This window comes from Gymnoscopelus microlampas (assembly GCF_963454915.1).
Source record: "Gymnoscopelus microlampas genome assembly, chromosome: 1".
Lineage (NCBI taxonomy): Eukaryota > Metazoa > Chordata > Actinopteri > Myctophiformes > Myctophidae > Gymnoscopelus > Gymnoscopelus microlampas.
Window position 1 is genome coordinate 4712378 of NC_139962.1, and position 18788 is coordinate 4731165.

The following is an 18788-nucleotide window of genomic DNA, read 5'->3' on the forward strand; positions in this document are numbered from 1 at the left end:
TCCAATGGCCATAGTTTGTTGACCATTGCTCTTATCAGCACAACATAGGACTAGGTTTGAAGGCGGCGCAGTGGCCTGAAAATCTAGCTAAGAGGTACAAATAAAACACTGTCTGACACTGAACCAACTATAAACGGCCTCAAAAACCACTGGCTCATAAGCCTTATTTAGCAATATACTGTGTATTTTTAAACTGCAATAAGTTTTATTTTGGATTTAGTTTTTGTTTCATAAAATGTGTTCGTTTTTTATAAAATAACTGAGTTTTTAACACATTTCAATGCGATTCATAAAGTTTCTTAGTTAACAGAAAAATGTCAAGCCACTGTCAAGCCACTGCCAGCGAATCCGAGGGATTTTACAAACCAAAGATCATGGAATATTTTCTGTGATCACCATCCTGACGGCGATCGCCTCATTACATGCACGGGGGTCTTGTAGAATGGGGAAAAAGAATGTGTCCGGTCGCGGTAATACGTTCTATAGTTGTGGCCAGTTGAATTTGGCTTGTTTTTGCCAAAAAGCAACAGAATCGGAGAAAAGGCTATTTTTCCACAACGAATAAACAGGAAGTGAACGAGCTGTTTAAAAAAAAGATTGACGTAATTTCCCGGTCTGTCGTTGTCTGGCAGTGAAAGCATCATTCATAGGTAAGCAAACAGCGGCATCTGGTGGAAAACTATTGAAAACACAAAATATCGTCAAACTTGTCAATGGCAGGCTGCGCCTTAGCAGAATCTGACGAGAAATCTCGTTGGTGGCAGGCAAAGAGTTAAACATCTGTTGTTTCACTGAGCATCACATATGAAGTGTAATTTAGGCTTTACTTTGTCCAGTGCTGTTTTGATGTGGTGTCTGCAGTCCAAGTGTCTGTGTGAAGGTCTCTCCACACTTAGGGCAGCCATCTTCTCCAACTGGATCGGTCAGAACCTGGTCACACACTGCACACCTGGACATATCCTCGGTCAGGACACAAGTACTGCTGTTCATCTCTCTGTGGACACACACACACGCACGCACGCATGCACGCACACACGCGCACACGCACACACACACACACACACACACACACACACACACACACACACACACACACACACACACTTACTTGAAATGTACACTTCTGTCATGCACTACCTAATATTGGCTCAGTATGGTGATTAGCATGAAGCTATACTAGTGATGAATGGTAACAGACAGTTGGGTACTAGTTATATAGTAAACACTGGACTAATAAAATACTGCTTGAATAAAGGTTCCAGCACCATTTATGGACAGAAAGTCATGAGTCACATGTTTCATACAGCCTGTATCTGCGGTCAAAATTAACATAATTCAGTTTAATCTCAGACAAAACTACAGTATATGAAATTGCCAGTGAGGGCAACATTTTCACTGTTGGAAAAAGCCTTGTGACATAAATGATATGGGTAATTATAATAATAATAATAATAATAATAATAATAATAATAATAATAATAATAATAATAATAGGCTCTTAATTTAACTATTTATTCATATTTTAAACTTCTGGAATGGGAGAAATCAAGCCATGAATCTAACGAGATGTCTGTCCTTACAGATAGATAGCAGCTCACAACGTGTCTTCATTGAAATATGTGAAAAACAAGCCCAAAGTCGCTTATAATAAGCAGACATGGCAACATAGACAGAGCGCCGCGCAGCCAACAGCTTACGTTCGCTCTGCTACACTATAAACATGCTTTGCACAATGCTTAGATGAAATTCAGCATTAGCATTTAGAGGTTAGATTTACGGGAACAACACAGTTATTTTATCATTATTTCATTATTAGTATTGGACTAACGAAGTCCCTTGGCCAGGCTGGCAGTGAAATGCAAATCATCCATTAACGACGGTCTGCGGGCCAGTGCGGGGGGTCTCAAGGTGTGAATGGCTCCGTGCCTGTGGGAGAAAGGGTGAGACCGGTCCAAATAGCCGAAATATAACGTCTGGGATGGTATATATAGAGCTAATTTCATATTTATAATACGTTTCAGATTTTTACAAAATTATTTGAATCGAATAGTTGGGAAAAGTCATGAAAGGGGAACTTCCTCGGAGCTTCATGAGAGAAGAAAATCGGCCATTTTGACGGGTTAGTCACGCGAGTGTTAACAAGGACTGGTGCCATGGGGGGATGCTACAGTGCAGTAGCCTGGGACCAGACGAATCTGCGAGTGCAAAAAAAAAATGCACTCTGCGATTTGGGTCTGGCACCGCTCCATAGACGGATTTCCGCGCGACGTCATCACAGAGCAGAATGCGCAATCTGCGCATGCTCGGGGGAAACGAAAACGAGCACCGTTCACTCTGTTGTTATGTTCGGGAGTTAGATAATAATTCTGCTATTATAGGCATAATAGGCATAATGCTGCTATTATATACAAACAGATCCAACTTTCGACAAATCATTTTTATTGAGTAAACAAGGTATTACAAACTGCATAATTTAATCTACTTTCATTAAACCCGGTGAAGATCATTGCTTTTATGAATGGACATTTGACCAGAGCTGCTGCGGGTAATGGCGCCCTCTATAGGCTTCCCCCTCCTCTGCGCGGTCATATCCTCTCAATGTTTACAAACATGAAACCCGTCTATTGAGAATCCATTTCCTGTCCCAGAAGACGTGGGGCACCAATCAGGGCCCAGATGGGCGGGTTTTTCCCCTTTATAGGAACTGACGTACAACACAAGGGACTGTAGTTTTTCAGAATCACAACAAACATGGACGCCGCCATTGCCTCCGTAGTAGACGAATTGGAAACTATATCGTATCTAAAAGACGAACAAACAATTGCTCTTAAAGCTTTCGTTGAAAAGAAAGATGTGTTTGCCGTACTGCCTACTGGATTTGGGAAAAGTTTAATTTATCAACTGGCTCCGCTCGTCGCAAAGAAGTTGGGACTGAGTGAAAACCCTGTAGTTATAGTAGTATCCCCGTTGAACGCTTTGATGGAGGATCAGATCAGAGAAGCTACTAATTTTGGACTCACCGCCTTTCAGCTCGGAGTCCACGACGACGCTGAAATCCTCAGTGGACGTGGACAAGTTATATTCGGTAGCCCAGAACAATGGCTGCTGAATAATAAGTGGAGAGGCATGTTATCGTCGGCTGTTTTCAAGGACAATTTAATGGGGATTGTCGTAGATGAGGTTCACCTAACGTACAAATGGTAAGTGTTGGTTGCTAAATACTATCATGCCTAACGTCTGTGTGTTGTGTAGAACTAGAAGCCACTAATATTGTTACAAACAACAAACATGTGGATGCTTAGCATGGCTAGGCTGACACTCGCCTGCTAGCAGCTGAGCTGGAACAACGCCATAACAAACACAGCAAGAGCCTCTGATACACTTGATCATTAACATTTGGTATTTGATAAAACTTTCCTCAAAACTATCCATATGACATAGGCAGGGAATGAGGATTAAAACGTTCAAGTTGCCGTGGCTTGTCCTGTAAACCATAATTTCTATTGTTGTGTTGAAGCCATACTAATCATGCCTAGCCTGGCTGGGGCCGTCAAATATCACTGACCTAAATCCGTCCTAGAAATACATTTTCAATGGTCATTATTCTTAAATAAAGTTTAAATCTGTCCAAGCATACTTGGATCCTTAGGGTACATTTATTGGATAGTGCTTGTAGTGATAGCCAGATGTGACAGGGTCAAAGCAGGGGGGTGAAACCAAATTGTAACATTTTTATTGATGATGAAAAACCTGTATTACGCACTTAAAAACATCATTCTCTTAACTATATTTCTGCACTGCATGTTTTATGGTTGACAATGTATTTCCCCCCGGTCCCCGAGCCACTTGACATTGGACTCCCCTATAGGCTGTGTGACATTGGCCTTGTGACAGCGGACGGCCAATGTCCCCAGGTCACGCTGGTGGCAGAGCGAATGAGGGCGGAGTAGGGTGTGGCCCACCTTATTCAAAAGTGAGCGCGAGCCACTTGGCCAGAGAGAGACAGGCATACAGGGCAGTGTGGAAGTGACAGCCAGAAGGGACGGTTGTGCACAGGAGGAGCAGACATACCACGGAGCAGAGGTGGGGAATACAGTGATCGCGGCACGTACCAAGCCACCAGCAGCGGACGGTGAGCAGACGGCGCAGTAGCAGCAGAGACGGGGAGGACAGACAGACGAACCAAGGAACGGAGGAGAGGTCCAGTGGCGATAACGTTGCGCGCTTCACACCCTCAAAGCCAGACGTACAGTCTGGCGGGCGAGTAAGTGTCCTTCTATGCAACGTTACCTTTATAAACCCACGGTCCTAAACCTCATATGTGAAATATACCTGAACAGATGAACTGGTTCTAGTTTCTATGATTGCAGGCAATACTCACGAAGACAAGAAGAGACAGTGATTCCTGGCCTAAACCCCCGCTCCAGTTAAACCCCATATAAGGACATTCCCACCTTTTGCATTGAACCGTGATGAGTATATGACATATAGCAATTGAATTGGCACTTGGCACTTTACTGCTTCAGTAATAGTTGGCACTTTAACGCTAAATTCATTATTTATTTGCTATAGTTTGCACAAGCCCTGTCTGTTTTTAGTGTTTGGTGATTGTCTGTATTCCTGTATTTTAGTTAGTTAGTGGGCGCATTAGGAGGTTGAGGTTTTAGAATTAGTGTTATATTTTGTTTATGCTTTTCAATATTTTATGGCTTATAGACGCCACTGTATTAGCTTAATAAAATAGATTACCTTTTTATACAAACCTGTTTCCGTCCAGCTTTCTCCAAGGGATATGTGTTGAAGTGTTGTTCTCATTTAAAAGTATTGTACTTACCTGGGTAAACTCGAACCTGTGAATAGCCTAAGAAAGAGTGTTACAGAGGACCCTACCTCTTAAATAAAAAGGTGGCGTAGTCTTGCAGTACCTAACAAACAGTATTATTCTCACAGTAATTACGCACCCCGCACTTTACCGTGCAACTGATATTTTATTGTTGTGAGTTTAATGTGTATTGTTATTTATTTATTATTGAGACAAAGTAAAGAGTGTCAGCATTCTAAAAAGAAGTGGCAAGTTACATGTGACAACCTGGCCACCGTCACATATTTGGCGTAGCGCGGCAGGACTGGGTAGAGAACAACACAAAATCCCTAAGAGAAACTGTATTGAAATTTTGCTGTTTTGCTGCTTTTTGTTTTGTTTTGTTTGGTTGAATCAAGAAAGTAATGATGATGATGCCAGTGTATCCAGGGGCACCGTGGCTACCTAAGTTTTCGGGCATAGAAGGTGAGGAGAAATACAGGGAATGGAGAGAACAGATTAAAGGATTATTGGGCACTCAGGATTTAACAGAGGAGAAAAAAGTTGCTTTTGTAGTACAGACCCTTACTGAGGAAGCTAAGCGACAAATTAGTGTAATTGACAAGGAAGATCGCAATACAGTGGCCAAAGTCTTTAAATGTTTAGACACGTTGTATAAAACATCTGTTTCTGCTTCCCAAGCTCGTGCCTTGTTCTATGGCTGTGCGCAACGCGCAGGCGAAAGTGTGCAGGCTTATATTTTGAGGCTTAGAGAGTTGTTCTGCGGGCTGCGGCGGCTCGACCCAGACACCGCTCCCTCCGATGCCATTCTGCGAGAGCAGTTACTTGTAGGACTGTCTGAAGGCCCTCTGGGTCAAGCCTTAAGAATATATGCCCGTCGAAACCCCACAGAAGACTTCGCCGCCCTAAAAAATGAGGCCTTCCTACTAGACACTGAACATAGAAGAGAAGGGACTGCTGAAATCTTGTGCCATGCTGTTAAACCTGTCTCTATCCCAACACCCTCACAGGAATCTGAATGGAGAGAGAAACTGAAACAGGAGATTATGGAAGACGTCAAATCGCAAATGCAGGGGTTTACGCAGGAGCTCATGAAAGAGATCAGACCGCTCCTTCGACCCAACACCACCGATACACGACCTCGCGGTTCGCCTCCATCTGAACGACGCCGGGAGCCGTACCAACGCAACGAGTGGGATGAGGGAGGTAGGCCGATCTGTAGGAGCTGTAGGCAGTCTGGGCACATTGCTCGCTTTTGTAAATCTGACCCCAATCATTTAAACTAGTACGCCCTGTCGCCGAGGTCCGGGAGACAGGGGTGCAGCGCGCACTCGCCAGATCAAGGGCTAATGAAGTGTTTATTGGGGACTGTCCGACTATTGGGATCACTATGGGAGGAGTCCACTTAAGGGGGTTACTGGATACTGGGTCACAAGTCACATTAATGCAGCAAAGCTTATTTGAGGAAAAATTCTCACACCTAACGTTGGGAAATGGGCCCCTTGTTTTTAAATTACGCGCCGCTAATGGTCTTGACTTACCGTACACTGGCTATGCCATATTGGACCTAGAGCTGGAGGGAATGAAGATCCCAGGGAGAGGAGTTGTAATCGTGAAAGATGAACATTGTACTCAACCGCTGATTATTGGGATGAATGTCGTGAACGCTGTATGGCATGCCCTCTTTAAATGGCCTGGGAGGCCTGTGTTTCCATGTCAGCAGGGAAGGACGCTGTGGAAGGACGCATTCGCCACCTGTAGGAGGGTGGAGGCAGTGACGAACGAAGATGGGTCCATCGGTTATGTGTGGCCGGTCGGCCGGCGGAAGATTCGAATCCCCGCGCAGAGTGAAGTGATGATCTGGGGCCGCGCTTGGAGAGGACCAAATGGAGCGGACTACGAGGCCTTGATGGAAGCCTTGCCGGATGGAAAAGATTTGGGAGTGGCCCGTGCCCTCGTCACGGTGCGCCACGGACGTGTTCCCATACGAGTGTGCAACCCACACGCATATAGTCTGGTCCTGGACCGCCACCAGAAGCTGGGGAGGCTGTACCCGGTGGAAGAAGCGGATGTCCGAGGCGGCAGGGACCTGAGCCTGTCCCTGGGGACCGACGGAGAGGTGGAAGTGGCCGTAATCAGTGTGGAAGATGATGGACCACTGAAGACCCTGCCCGAAGAGATGGAAGTGTTGACGGAGCGTGATGACCTGCCGGAGGCGCAGAAGAGAGAGTTACACGAGATGTTGTGTCGGTGGAAGAAGGTGTTCGCCATCCATGACGAGGATTTCGGACGGACGGACGTCGTGCAACACCAGATACCGACCGGAGACGCGGCACCCATACGAGAGCGACACCGGCCGTTGCCGCCCTCCATGTACCGGGAGATGAAGACCCTCCTGAATGAGATGCTGGAGAAGGGAGTCATCAAGGAGAGTTGCAGTCCGTGGGCGGCACCTATCGTACTGGTCAAGAAGAAAGATGGCAGCTGGAGGTTCTGCGTCGACTACAGGAAACTTAACGCCGTGACGCACAAGGACGCCTTCCCCCTACCCAGGATAGAAGAGACGCTCACCAGCCTGACGAAGGCGCAATGGTTCTCCACGTTAGACCTGGCCAGCGGGTATTGGCAAGTAGGAATGGATCCCCGGGACCGGGAGAAGACCGCCTTTACGACCCCGCTGGGCCTGTTCGAGTTTCAACGCATGCCGTTCGGGCTTTGTAATGCGCCCGCGACGTTCCAGAGGCTGATGCAGCAGTGTCTGAGTGGTCAGGTGACAGAATCCTTGCTGGTATATCTTGATGACATTATAGTATATTCACCTGACTTCTCCTCTCATCTACAGCACCTCGAGCTCGTCTTCCAACGCCTGTGGAGACATGGACTGAAGCTGCGGTTAGACAAATGCAAACTTCTGCGGAGGGAAGTGCAATTTCTGGGCCATGTCGTGGACAAAGAGGGAGTGCGGCCCGATCCGGAGAAAGTGGTGGCAGTGCGGGACTGGACACCACCCTCAACGGTCCGCGAGGTCCGCGCGTTTCTAGGTCTAGCGGGTTACTATAGGCGTTTCGTGTCCTCTTTTGCTGCTATAGCACGACCCTTAAACAACTTATTGATAGGAATCCCAAATGACGTAAAATCCCACCAGTGTAAAGTCGAGTGGACTTCGGAGTGCCAGCGGGCGTTTGATGCGTTAAAGAGTGCCCTCACACAAGCCCCGGTGTTAGCGTATGCGGATTATACACAGCCTTTTGTGGTTTACACTGATGCGAGTGGCCGTGGGTTGGGAGCGGTTCTAGCCCAGGTCCAAGACGGTCACGAACGTGTAATAGCTTATGCAAGCCGCAGTCTCCACCCGACCGAGCAGAATGACGCAAATTATAGCTCGTTCAAATTGGAGCTTTTGGCCCTTAAATGGGCCGTGACCGAGAAGTTTAAAGATTATCTCACTGGCGCTCGATTCACAATATTCACGGACAATAACCCTGTTGCGCATCTCCAAACGGCTAGATTGGGAGCTGTGGAACAACGGTGGGCTGCTCAACTTGCGTCGTTTACTTTCGACATCAAGTATCGACCGGGCAAAAACAACGCCAACGCTGATGCCCTATCGCGGTTCCCAGTGCAGCCTGTAGATGTGGCGGCTGTACAATCGACGCCAGCAGCCCGGGAGGATGAGTGGAGAGAGACGCAGGATCGGGATCCAGATGTGCAGGTGGTGAAGAGGTGCGTGGAACGGGGGAGAGCCCCTAATATGGTGGAGAGGAAGAATTGGACTCGGGGAGCGCGGCAACTGTTACGCCAGTGGAACAAACTGATTATACGAAATCATGTGTTATATAGGAAGGTGACCGATCCTTATACCAAAGAACAATACTCACAGATCATTTGTCCAGGTTCACGCAGAGAGGAGGTATGGAGAGGAATCCACACGGCCGCGGCGCATGCTGGGTTGGAGAGGACCTTGGCCCAGCTGCGACGTCGGTTCTATTGGCCAGGCATGGAGGGAGCGGTGCGTCAGTTACAACAGGGTTGTGTCGCCTGCAGCCTGCAGAGGAACAGGTCAGAGCCTCGGGCCCCCTTACAACCCTTTGAAGTCTCATATCCACTAGAAGTAATAGCCATTGATTTCCTCACATTAGGTAGGCCTGCTGATGCGTGGCAAAACATTCTGGTAGCTACTGACTTATTCACCCGTTATAGTTGGGCTATTGCCACCCGAGACCAGACTGCGCACACCACTGTCCGTGCGTTATGGACGCATATTATCCAGCCGTTCGGCTGTCCGGCCCGGTTCCACTCAGATCGAGGCCCCAACTTCGAGTCCGAGTTAATGCACCATTTATGTCAGACTTATGGTATTGCAAAAAGTCGCACCACTCCGTACCACCCGGCTGGGAACGGTGGAGTGGAACGATTTAATCAGACATTACTGAACATGTTGCGATCACTAGACACTGATAAACAAGGAAGATGGAATGAGCACTTACCCGAGTTAGTTCATGCTTATAACAACACGATCCATAGTGCTACGGGTTATGCCCCCGCCTACTTAATGTTTGGCCGACATTTGAGGCGCCCTATAGATGTCCAGTTAGGAGTGCAGTCAGCGCAAGAGCGCATGGGAGTGGGTGGCTGGGTACAGGACCACCAACAGAGAATGGCGACAGCTTATAGGACCGCAGGGGAGAGGATGGGAGAAACGGCCAAGAGGAGAAAGCAGGTTTATGACCGTAGGGCCGGTATTACACCCCTATTACCAGGAGAGAGAGTGTGGATTCGAAATAGGAAGAGAGATGGCCAGGGGAAATTGAGTACGTGGTGGGACCCCGAGCCTTACGCAGTGATGGAACAGGTGGGAGCTACGGGGTTGGTGTACCGAGTCAGACCCGAGAAGGGGGGGCGAGAAAAGACCATACATAGAAATGCGTTGAAAGTGTGTGTAGCCCCCAGGTCGCCCCACGAGGACCCCCCAGCTGTAGTGCAGCCCGAGCAGGTAGAAGCAACAACGCCGCAGTATTATGGGTTTCTCTCCGTCCCGAGAGCACCAGATGAGCCACGGCGCTCGGGAAGAGCAAATATAGGCCAGCCACCCCAGAGGTATGGACATGATTAGGGACAGTTGCAGGGACTGGCAACGGAAAAGTGGGGGGGGATGTGACAGGGTCAAAGCAGGGGGGTGAAACCAAATTGTAACATTTTTATTGATGATGAAAAACCTGTATTACGCACTTAAAAACATCATTCTCTTAACTATATTTCTGCACTGCATGTTTTATGGTTGACAATGTATTTCCCCCCGGTCCCCGAGCCACTTGACATTGGACTCCCCTATAGGCTGTGTGACATTGGCCTTGTGACAGCGGACGGCCAATGTCCCCAGGTCACGCTGGTGGCAGAGCGAATGAGGGCGGAGTAGGGTGTGGCCCACCTTATTCAAAAGTGAGCGCGAGCCACTTGGCCAGAGAGAGACAGGCATACAGGGCAGTGTGGAAGTGACAGCCAGAAGGGACGGTTGTGCACAGGAGGAGCAGACATACCACGGAGCAGAGGTGGGGAATACAGTGATCGCGGCACGTACCAAGCCACCAGCAGCGGACGGTGAGCAGACGGCGCAGTAGCAGCAGAGACGGGGAGGACAGACAGACGAACCAAGGAACGGAGGAGAGGTCCAGTGGCGATAACGTTGCGCGCTTCACACCCTCAAAGCCAGACGTACAGTCTGGCGGGCGAGTAAGTGTCCTTCTATGCAACGTTACCTTTATAAACCCACGGTCCTAAACCTCATATGTGAAATATACCTGAACAGATGAACTGGTTCTAGTTTCTATGATTGCAGGCAATACTCACGAAGACAAGAAGAGACAGTGATTCCTGGCCTAAACCCCCGCTCCAGTTAAACCCCATATAAGGACATTCCCACCTTTTGCATTGAACCGTGATGAGTATATGACATATAGCAATTGAATTGGCACTTGGCACTTTACTGCTTCAGTAATAGTTGGCACTTTAACGCTAAATTCATTATTTATTTGCTATAGTTTGCACAAGCCCTGTCTGTTTTTAGTGTTTGGTGATTGTCTGTATTCCTGTATTTTAGTTAGTTAGTGGGCGCATTAGGAGGTTGAGGTTTTAGAATTAGTGTTATATTTTGTTTATGCTTTTCAATATTTTATGGCTTATAGACGCCACTGTATTAGCTTAATAAAATAGATTACCTTTTTATACAAACCTGTTTCCGTCCAGCTTTCTCCAAGGGATATGTGTTGAAGTGTTGTTCTCATTTAAAAGTATTGTACTTACCTGGGTAAACTCGAACCTGTGAATAGCCTAAGAAAGAGTGTTACAGAGGACCCTACCTCTTAAATAAAAAGGTGGCGTAGTCTTGCAGTACCTAACAAACAGTATTATTCTCACAGTAATTACGCACCCCGCACTTTACCGTGCAACTGATATTTTATTGTTGTGAGTTTAATGTGTATTGTTATTTATTTATTATTGAGACAAAGTAAAGAGTGTCAGCATTCTAAAAAGAAGTGGCAAGTTACATGTGACAACCTGGCCACCGTCACACATACATATCAGTATAAACAAAGCTACAAAGACATTTGTCATATTATTTTCTATTAATATGTTAGTTGAAAACCAAGCCACAAAGCAAGTCATACTGATGTGAACACATGTGTTAATATATACTGTTTCCTGTTTATTTACACATTCATGTTAATGCCTTTTTAGGTACAATTTTGGTATTTTGGTACTTTGTCTACAGTTTATTTCATCTGATCTTTGCTCTGTGCATTTTCTGTTTACACTAATCTGTATATTACAGCAATTAAAATGTAAATTTCTATAAAACATTCTAATGTTCATTTATCCTTCCCAGGGGACAGGCCAAAAAGGGGGAGGCCGCAGCCTTCAGAGAGAGCTTCTCGAAGTTGGGAGATTTGAGATTGATCGTCAAGGAGGGTCAGTATATATATATATATAAAACGACAACAAATGTAATATTTTCATAACCACTTGAACCCTACTATTCCTATTCTGTGACTAACATTTAGTGTAAACAGCAGATCTACACTCTCACAGCTCATGTGCTCTGAGCTTAAAGATTGGCTTTTTTAATAGTAGAAATGTATTGAGACAGTATGATTATGATAGAATAGGAAATGATTATTTATACAGCAGGGGTAGTTCATGAATTTAAACTAGTTGTGAAATAGATTTTTTTTTCTAAACAAATTTGTGTTACAATACAAGCTAACATTAGTGCATTTGTTTGTCTTTTCAGGTACACCTGTGTTGGCACTGACCGCATCAGCTGATATTACTTCCAGAGCCAGGGTGAAGAAACAGCTGCTCATGGACAATGTCAATGCGAAAACATTGACAGTTAGCCCCAACCGGACAAACATCAGACTTGGACTGATGTCAGTTTCTGACGAAACGCTGGAATGCATGGACTGGGTTGTGAGGGAGGTTAAAGAGAAGGGGCTTTCCATGTCTCACATCCTTATTTACTGCCGCTCCTTAAAGACAGTTGGTAGAGTTTTTAATTATTTCAAAGGAGAGCTAGATGAAGATGCGTGGGTTGAAAGGGACCCTGAACAAAAGTCAGAAAACCTGCTGATAGGAATGTTTCACAGCCACACACATGCAGAAGACAAAAGCCGATTGCTGTCATCTCTAGGTGGAGAGGGGAGTTGCAGAGTTGTTGTTGCAACAACAGCTCTTGGGTTGGGCTTAAATTTTCGAAATGTTTCTCATGTGATAATGTATGGGGTACCAGATGATGTTGAATCAATTGTTCAGCAGGCAGGCCGGGCAGGCAGAGATGGCTCACAGTCACATGCTGCATTGTATGTTGTTAAACAGCATAGAAGGACTGATGAGGGACTTAAAGAGTTGCTACACCAATGCAAAATTGGATGTTTTCGAAAGGCCCTATACAGTAACTTTGAAGAACATACAACAAGGGTTGAGCCAGGACATCTCTGTTGCACCTATTGCCACTCTTTGTGTTCTTGCACCACTGAAGGTTGTGGAGAGTTGACACCTAATTTTGAGTTGTTGCAAGACGAGGTTTCTATTAGATGTAGGCAGGTACTACCAGAACATACATGGTTACTTAGCTGTAGTATATATTTCTTTAGCTACATTCTATATGTTTTTACTTGCATACTGGTATAAAATATAACCAGATACGACACATGTCAAACGGAGGGTCCTGAGGGTTTTAAAATAGTTCAGAATCACTGCTATAGCTCTAAAATGGGGGTCCCCTTCCTGCTGCTCACCTCCAGACAATGCTGTTCAATGATCAACGCTGCTTCACAAGTCACATTGGGAGTAGGCCTAACAAAACTGTTTAGTCTTGAGATTAAATTTTGGCTTTATCATATATTATGGACCACAAGCTGCTTATTTATCAGACATTACAAGCTAAATCGAAAACCATGACTTTACTATGACTTCACTAAAGTCCATGTTTGAATCTGGCTGTGTTCATCTCTGAGGTAATCAGAGACACTATGTTAATCTTGATAATTTGTCTAAAGAAGAGATGGCTGATAGCTTATAGCACAGGGGTGTAAATAAATGGTAATGAGAATTCTATTGTTCACTTGGAGACTGTCTGATCAGATAGTGGCCACACCAGCAGGATGCAGGAAGCAGCCAGTGAGACATTACCATGTACAAACATTGATGAAAGGACAGGACATCTTCCAGGGTGACCCCAACCCTCATGGAACCTCTTATTCTAATGTGAAAGACAGTATACACAACATATATAAGAACTAGAAAATGTGTATAAAAGTTACATTTAAGGTGTGGATTAAAAATCCTGTATTTTCTATTGACATGTGTAATCCATGCTTAACCATCTCATTAAACAATTAACAATGAAGTTAAAATGATTCCAATATAAGCCTAGCAAAAATGCATTTAAAGGAGCCAAGGGTGAACTCAGAATATCATTTTTAAAATACTGTCATTAATATATGATTTGGGCATGTGACTACAAAGTAACCCTAAATACAGTTAAGCTATATAAACTAAATTTGAGTGAATTAATTATAGCCGTTTCTTTTTTGATCTGTTGAAGAACAATGACTACATTAAATGCCTTAAAATTAAAATGAGGAATCCAATGTTGCATCACGATTATTATGCATGTTGAAATTAATACATTCAGGAAATTTAATCAAGGAGGTTTTATTAATCTTGTCTTTGACAGGTACAAAAGCTTATAATTTCACATCATTTTTCAAAATCGCAATGTTAATTAAGGTATACATGTAATGAAGAGCAGCAGCCTTCGATGTGCAAAGGTGGCTTGGCATGGCCAGATATTAAGACACAATACAATTTTTGGTTTAGTGCAAAGGAGTAAAATATATAGAAGAGCAGCAAATGTGCAATAGTCAAAGAAACATAATTGCAGCAATATTATGTACAAATTGCAATGTTGAATCAACATAAGGTGCATGCTGAAAACTTAAACTCAGAAGACGTGTATGTCTCTCCTCTCACAACCCTAGGTATAATTTCTGTCTACCACATATTTACATTACATCCACAGTACAGTTTAAATCTGGAGTTTCCTCCACTCTCTAAGCTTGTTCCTCATCCACTGACAATAGTCATCATAGTGAAGATTTGAGAACAAATCCCTACTGAACTTTGGGAATGCAAGGAACTGTCTTCCGTTTTGAGGTCTGAATAACTCTGCCTCCCTAAAAACATTAACCAGGGTCAGAACATCTTCTGTCTGTCTAACTGCATGGTGAATGCCAGTTGGCCTGGATAACTTTAGCTCTCTGTCCGTGTTGTCCATCATCTCCTTGAGGACACCTATGGACTGGCTGATCCTTGATGCTGACTGCTCTGAAATATTAGGCCCCAGACCCTTCAAAAAAAAACTTTAGAAAATTGTTCAGGTGTTCTAGGTGCAAGTCAAGAGAGATGTTTTTCCCGTTGCCCCCCTACCATTCCAGAACCTGTTCCATGTCAGACTGTGAGCCAAGCGGGGTGCAAGTGTGGCTTTGAGCTGTACAGTCATAAGAAATGTACTGTACGCATACTGTGTGTGTCCATATGCCTTGTACAACTTCAGTGCTAGTAGGTACAGTCTCATCAGCCTTTCACCATCTCCCTCTTTCACGGCATCCAACATGTTTAGGAGAAAAAACCCAAAGCTAAGTCTTGCTTCAGTGTGCTCGGTTTTGTGGTCCCGTTGGAGTGGCGTTGAGCGGGGGTCATCGTTGAACTTGACGAATCTGTCTACAACGTCAGCTACCATGTCAGAGAGCCACGTCCTCTGCTCCTCTCGAGTTCCAGCAAGAACCGCAGGTGGAATGAAATCAGCTGGGATTTCTGGTGAAATATTAAAGAAATGGTTGACAAAAACAACAGTGTTATTTACAAAATAAGCATCACAAAAGGTCTAATACATATTGAAAACAAATATTAAATCTACTACAGTTGCACTTATGTTACTGCTGAGAGATTGTATAGTATGTAGTGTCTAATATACCTGTTACATCTGCCAACCCAAGGTGTTCCATTGCAGCTGCCAGGAACAGTGCAGTTGTGTCTTTTGAAACAAATTCTTTGTAGGCATTGTATGCCTTGTGTGGTCCCTGCTTAGCATTGCTGCACCTGTCAATCAGAAATTGGGATGTTAATTTCATTACAAAATATCTCCCGGTCTCACTCACACACACATAGATAACACATACATAGTTCTTTTCATCCTTCGGTCACCCTCACTCACCTCACTCTCTGTCACGCACAAACACATACATAGTTCTTCGCATCCCTCCGTCTCCCTCACCTCACTCTCTCTCTCACACACACATAAACACATACATAGTTCTTTGCATCCTCTCTCTCTCTCTCTCTCTCTCTCTCTCTCTCTCTCTCTCTCTCTCTCTCTCTCTCTCTCTCTCTCTCTCTCTCTCTCTCTCTCTCTCTCTCTCTCTCTCTCTCTCTCTCTCTCTCTCACACACACACACACACACACACACACACACACACACACACACACACACACACACACACACACACACACACACACACACAGTGTTTTTATAAAATTAATAACACAGGGGCAGTTGATTCCATTGTGCAGACTTCATTCACTGAAGCACTTTACATGAAGTCCACTATGGCTTTATGCAAGTGTAGTCTAGAGACACAGAGGGTTACTTCATGGCATGCTACTTCCGGGTTTGCCCAGGAAATGATTAATTGTAACTTGTACATTAACAACTGTTGAGGGTCAGTGGCCTTAAGCATATCAAGATTTGTTCCATATAATTAAAAAAATGTCTGAGATTCTATGGCATATAGGGACATAAGCCCCCAGTATGAAAGAACCCTCTAATCTGTGGCCTCAATGTATTCTACACAAAGTCACAACTGCCCACATATGTGCTATCCATACCTCCCCAGGCAACACTAGGGCAATTTCATGTTGACAGCACTGCATTTCCCATCCCAGTTTGCAGTACAACAATTCATTCTGGTGACAAACCACTGTGAACAAAACAATTAGAGAATGTGTGACATCACTTATACTACATACAAGACATTTAACAAGTAATCACTATACCCTAGCCTACATAGTCCTTCAGGCGTCTGTATAGACCTTTTCCTCCCAACCATGTTATTGGTGGCGAAAACAGCAGATCTACAAGCTCCGAGAATAGTGATGCTAGGGTTCCTGTGGGTAGATGGGAAGCCTTAAGGTGTAGAGACAATACTTAAACCACTGAAATTCTTGTAACTTTCTTAAATGGTTATTAAAAAGGTAAATAAATTGCAACTTACTTTAACATGTTCATATTAGCAATAAGAGTACCATGTTCTTTTGCCGACGCTTCCTTGTAGAAAATCTTATGATGGATCTGAAATTACATATTTTTTCAATTAGAGTTACCGTTACAACTTACTATGGTATTACCTGTACACCAACTGTAGTAAAGAGTTCTGTATGTCCATTCCTAGAAAGATGCTATTTACTACAGTTGCGGTGAAGGTTTCTTCCTTTTAGTGAGGGCAATATAGTTTGAATAATAAAACGCACTATATTGTTTTGCACCATCAAGTAGTTAGATCATTTATTTAAAATGTTTATAATATATATAGATATATGTGTTACCATTTATCACAATACAGTTAAAATAGACTTCAAATAGATTTCTAATGCCCTCCAGTCTTTTCTCCGGGGTCTCTCCCTGGTTGAAGGCCCACTGGATATTTCTGGAGTTTGCCTCACTCAGCCGGTCACCGCCGAAGAACACTGGAGACAACCCTCCCGGTTGTTTTGGCACATACCTAAAGAGAATACACAAAAACAAGGTCTCAAAACTTAATCAATGGTCATTCCCCGCTTGCCCAAAAGTGACAGTGGAGGCTGATTAGATACTTACTTGTTCTGAGGCTGGAACAGTACATCTGTCAAATCCGCAGTTACATTTTTGAAAATAAGACCCAGGGGATACTGTGAACAAAGACAGACAGACATTTTAGTCTTATAAGCATGCTAGTGGATTATACATAATATGAAGGCCTATATGACATACATGTAGGTCATAGTACTTACATCTGTGGAGCGCTGTGCCATTTCATCAGAGTACTGGTGTGGGATGTGATGCACTACGACCTTCTCCAAAGGCTTGAAAGCAGCCAGGTGCTTGGTGAGCATTCGACTCCCAATGACAATGAACTCCTTGCGCATGTGTTCTTGCGTTTTGATTGAGGGGAGAGTGTTACCAACATCATATTGAAGGAGGTCTTGGTCTTCTATTGCTCAGCTGATAGATGGGGATTCTGTCTCGTACAGCAATGTGGTGGATCCAGTGCATAGAGAGGTTGCTTTTTTTGTAAGGACTGATGATGTGTTCTTATAAAAAAGTCCAAGTTATCGAAAATAATAGAATAGGTTGGTGGGGGCGGTCTGACAGTCACCATCATTTCTTCGTTAGTGAGGTCACTGAATGGTAAAACAGCTTCACCACCGTCAAGCGTGCTTAGTGTCTCTTCGCCACCCTCATTCGAGTCTGTTGGATAAATACAAAAAACATTTAGAAATGTTTACTTTATAGTTTGCTTTTTCAATTTAACCTAACAATAAACACATGTGAAAACTGAAATCTCACCCAAAATGTTAAGCTCTTCATAGAGGTTGTCCAGCTCCTGCTCCATCTCTGGCACAGAGCCCGACTCTGAGTCCTTTTCTTCAACACCATCTGCTACAGGCTGCTTCAGGTACTCCTCATTTTCCAGCTTCAAGCCTTGAACTACCTCTCCACATGTGTGAGCCAACTCCTTTTGCTTCCCTACAGCATTATTATGAGTTGTTGTGATGGCCATTTTGGACAGCCTTTCGAAGACAGCCTTCTTTGCCCCGCCATACTGTAGTATGCAGTTTATATAATATGCAAAGGCTGACATGCGAGGCTCTCTTCCTCTCAAAGCAATAGCGGCTGCAGCACAAGTGGCAGGCACAGAATCTTTAGTGATAGTGGACACTATGGAGAGCAAGAATGGAGATAGACGTCTGAGATCTGACTCTAAGTGTTCAAAAGTAAAAGACTTCAGATCCCCAGGTGCTGACCTCCACAGCATGCAACCATTGTCACGGTTAGAGAGGGTTTTACATTCACTCTCAATCACATCCAGAATCTTTATCTTGACCTCTTCTGCTAGGTCCTTGTGCTTCAGAATTTTGGCTGCAGCTGTCTTCCAGTTCTGATTGGTGATGTTGGTCACAATCCCAGCCTCTTCTGGCTGGCTGACCTTGGCAACAGTTTTGGAGGGGAATTTGGTGATCACCTGAAACATAAATGAAATATTCCATCAGTCATCATCGCAGTATCACTAAGTCCACTGCCCTGATTCCCTTTAAAATTAACATCAAAGCAGTCGCAAGTGACTGCCCAACCCTCCTATTATTACACTA

The 18788-nt window shown here is 44.4% G+C and overlaps 3 protein-coding genes across 3 annotated transcripts in view; 1 reads left to right on the plus strand and 2 right to left on the minus strand.

The window, feature by feature from the left end:
- The window catches only part of LOC311049956 (uncharacterized protein), a gene marked incomplete at its 5' end in the record, with an annotated part of 65093 nt that overhangs the window by 24978 nt on the left and 21327 nt on the right, over window positions 1-18788 (minus strand). Inside the window, one exon of the mRNA XM_084063915.1 lies at window positions 828-994. Coding sequence (XP_083920041.1) covers window positions 828-994 — 167 coding nt within the window. The remainder of the gene's footprint in view (window positions 1-827; window positions 995-18788) is intronic.
- On the plus strand, window positions 2683-13621 carry LOC311040162 (putative ATP-dependent DNA helicase Q1; the record flags this gene model as incomplete). The annotated part of the gene is made up of 4 exons (XM_084050269.1): window positions 2683-3200; window positions 11706-11788; window positions 12111-12922; window positions 13463-13621. The coding sequence occupies exons 1-4, from the start codon at window positions 2752-2754 to the stop codon at window positions 13619-13621; spliced, it is 1503 nt and encodes a 500-aa protein (XP_083906395.1). The 5' UTR covers window positions 2683-2751.
- Window positions 16839-17881, minus strand: LOC311041004 (uncharacterized protein; the record flags this gene model as incomplete). The annotated part of the gene is made up of 4 exons (XM_084051441.1): window positions 17430-17881; window positions 17257-17327; window positions 17034-17161; window positions 16839-16870 (listed from the first exon to the last, which is right to left on the minus strand). Exons 1-4 carry the CDS (start codon window positions 17562-17564, stop codon window positions 16839-16841), a joined length of 366 nt encoding a protein of 121 aa, XP_083907567.1. The 5' UTR covers window positions 17565-17881.